Source organism: Rhipicephalus microplus, chromosome 7 (genome assembly GCF_043290135.1).
Source record: "Rhipicephalus microplus isolate Deutch F79 chromosome 7, USDA_Rmic, whole genome shotgun sequence".
In the NCBI taxonomy this organism is placed as follows: Eukaryota; Metazoa; Arthropoda; class Arachnida; order Ixodida; family Ixodidae; genus Rhipicephalus; species Rhipicephalus microplus.
This window is the reverse complement of record NC_134706.1, coordinates 67,947,852-67,953,755: the sequence shown is the minus strand read 5'-3', so window position 1 is coordinate 67,953,755 and position 5,904 is coordinate 67,947,852. Positions and strand designations below refer to the sequence as shown.

At 49.9% G+C, this 5,904-nt stretch overlaps 1 protein-coding gene across 1 annotated transcript; it reads left to right on the top strand.

Moving 5' to 3' along the window:
• Window positions 1–2,949: 2,949 nt before the first annotated feature.
• On the top strand, window positions 2,950–4,078 carry LOC142767784 (uncharacterized). Its single transcript, XM_075870024.1, has one exon. It carries the CDS (start codon window positions 3,092–3,094, stop codon window positions 4,076–4,078), a length of 987 nt encoding a protein of 328 aa, XP_075726139.1. The 5' UTR covers window positions 2,950–3,091.
• The last annotated feature ends 1,826 nt before the right edge of the window (window positions 4,079–5,904 follow it).

Below are 5,904 nucleotides of genomic sequence, written 5' to 3'. Positions count from 1 at the left end.
GAACGCCCCGCGCTGACGCACTGCAACAGGTTCGTGTGGTCACCACACGCACCTGTTGCAGCGCGTCAGCGCGAAGCTTTGCGACGCAGCGCCGCGCCCTATATTGATAGAGAGAGAGGGCACGTGGCCATGTGATGCTGCGTGCCCACTCTTTCTGTTGGGAGAAGGCGCAGCGCAGCGCCAGAACACCCCGCGCTGACGCGCTGCAACGGGTGTGTGTGGTCACCACACACACCTGTTGCAGCACGTCAGCGCGAAGCTTTGCGACGCAGCGCCGCGCCCTATATCGATAGAGAGAGAGGGCACGTGGCCACGTGATGCTGCGTGCCCACTCTTTCTGTAGGGAGAAGGTGCAGCGCCACGCCAGTACGCCCCGCGCTGACGCACTGCAACGGGTGCATGTGGTCACCACACGCACCTGTTGCAGCATGTCAGCGCGAAGCTTTGCGACGCAGCGCCGCGCCCTATATCGATAGAGAGAGAGGGCACGTGGCCACGTGATGCTGCGTGCCCACTCTTTCTGTTGGGAGAAGGTGCAGCGCCGCGCCAGAACGCCCCGCGCTGACGCGCTGCAACGGGTGTGTGGGGTCACCACACACACCTGTTGCAGCACGTCAGCGCGAAGCTTTGCGACGCAGCGCCGCGCCCTATATCGATAGAGAGAGAGGGCCCGTGGCCACGTGATGCTGCATGCCCACTATTTCTGTAGGGAGAAGGTGCAGCGCCGCGCCAGAACGCCCCGCGCTGACGCACTGCAACAGGTTCGTGTGGTCACCACACGCACCTGTTGCAGCGCGTCAGCGCGAAGCTCACCTGACGCAGCGCCGTGACCTATACCCATAAAGAGAGAGAGAGAGAGAGAGAGAGGGCACGTGGCCACGCGAAGCTGCGCGCCCACTCTTTCTGTAGGGAGAAGGTGCAGCGTTGCGCCAGAACGCCCCGCGGTGACGCGCTGCAACGGGTGCGTGTGGTGAGGCCTTAAGGGCACTAGTTCGCTCGCTATCTTGGCAGACACCAGAAAACTGCCTGCTTACTTCATTTTGAGACGACTGACAAGACAATAACAACTTCGCTCACGGGAGTGGCTGTGTTCTCTTGACACCAGCGTTTTGTAGAGTTACGTGAAGCCCTATCCAATGGAGTAGCCTGTTAGGCTCCATTTCAATTTGTTCTCTCGTAGAGCACCCGGCAGCAGAAGGTTATCAGTATTAACTTACCCGCACTGCTGGCACTCGATATCCTAGTGACGAACTCAATAATACTAATTGGTGGTGCATAACGGCCCAAAATCACCATGTATATAGGAGACACACTACTGTGAAGGGCTCCATTCATTTCGACTACCTGGGGTTGATAACGTGTACCTAATTGTAAGCACGGGCCCACAGGCCTCAAGAATTTTCGTCTCAATTGAAAATGCGGCCGCCACGGCCGGGATTCGGTCCTGATACCTGAGAGTCATCAGCCGAGTTCCTTAGCCACCAGACCAGCGGCTAATTAGTGACGAGTTTGTGGGCACTATGCGCGCCCCGAGAAAAGTGGTATAGGTGCCTTTTATCTTGGATGAAATATTGCTTGAATGCTTGTTGGGATATAAGACCGTTTCGGAAATCGTCCGCCGTGGTGGAGGTGTGGTTATGATGTTCGGCTGCTGACCCCAAAGTAGCGGGTGCGATCCGGACCGAGATCGTTGATGAAAGTGAAATTCTAGAAGCCCGTGTGCTGTGCGATGTCAGTGAATAGCAGATGGTAAACATTTCGGCAGGCCCCCATTAAGACATGTCTCATAACCACATCGTGGTTCAGGACATGCTTCACATAACGTCGATTTCCATGGTACTGGTATCTGCCGAACGTAAATAATTACCTCCTTTGAAATGACTGCATAAAATGTAGATGTTTTCCTGCTATCTCAACAGACTTTCATTAAGGTAGGTTTACAGATCATAAAAAGGTCGCCTTCGCAGTACTGGTGCCACGCCTTCCTTTCTTTCTTTCTTTCTTTCTTTTTTTTCTTTCTTTCTTTCTTTCTTTCCTGCTCCTTCGCTATTTCTCGATTCTTCTTTCTTGCTTCTATTTCCTTCCCATATTTTTCATTGATTTTTTCTCTTCTTCCTCCTGTACATTCTGCTCTCTGCTTTTTCAACCCTTTTTTCGCGTGTTCCTCTCTACTTATTTCTGTCTTTTTTTCTCTCTATACATTTTCTCTTGCTGCACGCTTTTTCGCGCCCATCAAGGTTAGTGCAACCCACGCCGGAGAAATCGCCGCACGAGTTCTCGTGGCGAAGGAGGAGAGTGAGAGCACGAAGAGAGCGCGTGCCGGCTGATGACAATTTTTCGCGCCTGACAGAGATTCTCCAGGCTTAAACAGTTCTGCTGATAGTTATAGAGACTACGTTAGTGTAATAATCTCACGCATATTCTTCAGCTGTGTAATGGTAAACTCCAATGAGAACAGGGGCGTCTTGTACTGTGGGAGGAGGTGAACAGACAATTGAGAGAAGGCCCACTCGATATGCCACTGCAATGCGGCACGCTTGTGGAGTAAAGCTGATATGGTGACGACTAGCTCTCCACATTTCCGTGCTATTTTACTACTTCAATTTGCCTTTGTATAATTGATAACACTGATAATGAAACGTGTTGCATTTGTCACGTAGAGTTGTTCATATTGTTTTTGTCTTCACTTGCTTTTGATTATTTCCATGTTCATTTTGATTATTTCCATGTATCACCAATATGTTGTGTATTGATCGTATTTTTATTGTTAAATGTGACGTCATCCTGCTGCATTCCGTGGCCGCCTGCTCCAGAGACAAGCGCCAAGACGCACTATCTTGGTTTCATTTATCCGGTTATCACGGGAGTCATGTGATCATTCTGGCGGTATATATTTAACGACGAAACGTTAAAGAGGGCTTTTTTTCTTGGTCACGATGTCACGAGCGTCTGGCGATCACTCTGACGAGCTTGACATGGTGTCAGAAGTGGTTCCGATGTAGCCAACTAGCGCTTTGACGGACCCGTCAACAAGCGAGCGACTGGCAGCTGCGTCTACGAGAACAAGCCGTATCGGCTACAATGCTTCAGAATGGCGGGAATCAAGCCTCCTACGCCCTCCGACTTCCAGAACGCAGCGGACTGGCCCGCCTGGATGGACGAATTTGATGACTACAGATTCGCGTCTGGGCTACATGAGAAGAAAGACGAAGTTCAAGTAAGGACTCTTCGCTATACTATGGGCAGAAAGTCGAGGGAGATTTTTCGATTGCTAAAAGTAAAAGACGAAGAAATGGAGGACTTCAAGCTCGTAAAGTCTAAACTTAACGACCAGTTTGTCCACACCAAGAACATAGTCTACGAAAGTGCTCGCTTTGATCTACGCCGCGAACAACTGGGAGAAACAGTAGACCAGTTCGCAACCGAGCTTAGCAAGTTAGCCGACGGATGCGAGTTCACAGGTATGAAGGAACGCCTAATAAGAGACCGCTTCGTAGTAGGACTTCGGAACCAGGTTCTTTCGGAAGAACTGCAGATGGACCCCAAGCTGACGATGACCACTGCTTTGGCAAGAGCGCGTACGAGCGAAACCGTAAAGCAACAGCAAGCAGAAATAAAAGAGCATGAGAGCACAGTCCCAGAAGCTTGCGTCGCCGCAGTAAAGCCCAAGAAAGCCGCTGCAAAGAGCACGTTTACTCGCTGTCAGAAGCCAACTTATCATCAAAATAGCTGCTGTTATTGTGCCGGACCATTTCACCCACGAAACAAGTGTCCAGCGCAAAAAGAAACGTGCAGATTTTGCCGGAAGTTGGGTCACTATGAAAATGCGTGCCGAAAAAAGAAGAAAAGAGACACACATCTTGATAGCATCGCCAAAGCTGATGGCAAGTTTATAGGCACGGTCGAGCAGTGTGCGAAGACACAATCTGAGCATTTCGTGACGGTGAAGATAAACGACCAGGCGCTCCGCATGAAAGTAGATACGGGAGCCAAAGTGACAGTCGTCGGTGAAAATTATCCTTTTCTTCCGCCTTCTCTGGAAAACCCAGCCGAGATTAAAGGACCTAGCCAATACTAGCATCCGTACGATCGGAAAGTTTGACGCTAAAATATCTTGGAAAGACAGCTGTTCACAACAAACCATTTACGTCGTGCAGAACTTGCGCACGCCCTTGTTGGGACTACCAGCCATAAAAGTTCTGGGAATTGTTCGCTTCCTAGATGAATTAGACACTGCCGACGATATCGGAAGCAAGTATCCCAAGATATTCCAAGGCACGGGTACCATATCGAGAGAACACACCATACGCCTTGTGCCACATGCAATCCCGTACAGTCTGTCTACACCGCGACGGGTTCCTATTCCCATGAAAGAAAAAGTCAAAGAAAAACTGGACAGGGTAGAACGAGAAGGAATCATACAGAAGGTCGGAGAAGCGACAGAATGGTGCGCGCCTATCGCTTCTGTAATGAAGCCGTCTGGAGCAGTAAGGATCTGTGTTGACTTGACTCAATTGAACCAGTTCGTGAGACGAGTGCGTCATCAACTGCCAACAACTGAGCAAGTTATGGGAAGCTTCCAGGTAGCCAAAGTCTTCTCTAAACTAGAGGCGCATTCTGGTTTCTACCAGATTAGGCTTTCCGAAGAATGTCAAAAGCTCACGACGTTCATTACGCCGTACGGGCGGTACTGCTACCGCAGGTTGTCGTTCGGGATTACATCCGCACCTGAAATTTTTCACTGTATGTATTTCACGACGAAACATTAGAGAACTTTTTTTTCTTGGTCACGATGTAACGAGCGTCTGTCGATCACTCTGACGAGCTTGACATTAGTCCAGCTTATTCATTATTACTCGCATGTCCGTATACTATTGCTGTATTTTTTGCAATTACCCTATCCATAAAGCCATAGGACGTCCCCCTGTCAGTTTCTCTGAAACTTTGGGACCTCCTGCTTTAAAACGCGAACCATGTAACTCAATGTGAACTATTTAATAAACATGACTTGACTTGGAAAAAAAATACATCACGTGACTGCCATTTTGCAAGGAAAACAACGGGAAAGACGGAGCACAAGAAAAAATAATAGGACGGAACACTTTAGCTGCATTTCGTGTGACTGAACCATTCGAAGCGGCGGGCTCCTCTTTGTAGCTGGAGCGAAATACGTGTGAAACTTGTCAGTCGCATGATTGCCATTGTCCTGGTTCGCACTTTCATAGTACTTTTGCGCAACGACACATCCAGCAGCACGAGCCCATGTCACTGCCCGTATATCAACGGCCAACATCAGTGACGTCAAACTGCACACGCTTACTGTTGTGTATTCTACAGCTGCAGTCGGGGAAAGGATGCAGCCTAGCGCATGAGGTACTGCGCAAAGAACGTATAGGTGTAATATTGACAGTAGGAAGGACTACATGCTGTGGATGTCCCCGGCTATGAGGTTCTTGGGCGTGGTCTTGCAGCTTTTCAGATGCCGCTTTATAGGTGACGCAGCGAGCGGCCGTGGTTGCTCGATGATGCGTTCAGATAACGCTAAGGTAAGCCAGACATAACACTTACTGCCACTGCCGTCACGCTCTCCAGCTGAACGAAAATTTTTAATAAGAACTGAGAATATGACGTCTCCGTTCTGCACCTACTGCGCTTGTCAGACGAGTTTCACAAACCGTTTCAGGATCTTTCGGCGCCACCGCCAGCCATGACTGGACAAATGACGGTGACGCTCCGCTGAAGACGAATAGACTTACCAACGCAAATGGGTGCGCCAGCACTGAAGTCACACTCCATTCCCATGGCCTTGCACGCCTGCTCTTCCTCCTCGGTGCACTTGGTTCGCTTTTCGGCTGGCAAACAGAGAGGGAAGGGGTAAAGCGTGCTAAGCAATCTGTGCCGGAC

Excerpts from the sequence above, each read along its gene's own strand:
- LOC142767784 (XM_075870024.1), top strand. The coding sequence starts at position 3,092 with ATGGCGGGAATCAAGCCTCCTACGCCCTCCGACTTCCAGAACGCAGCG.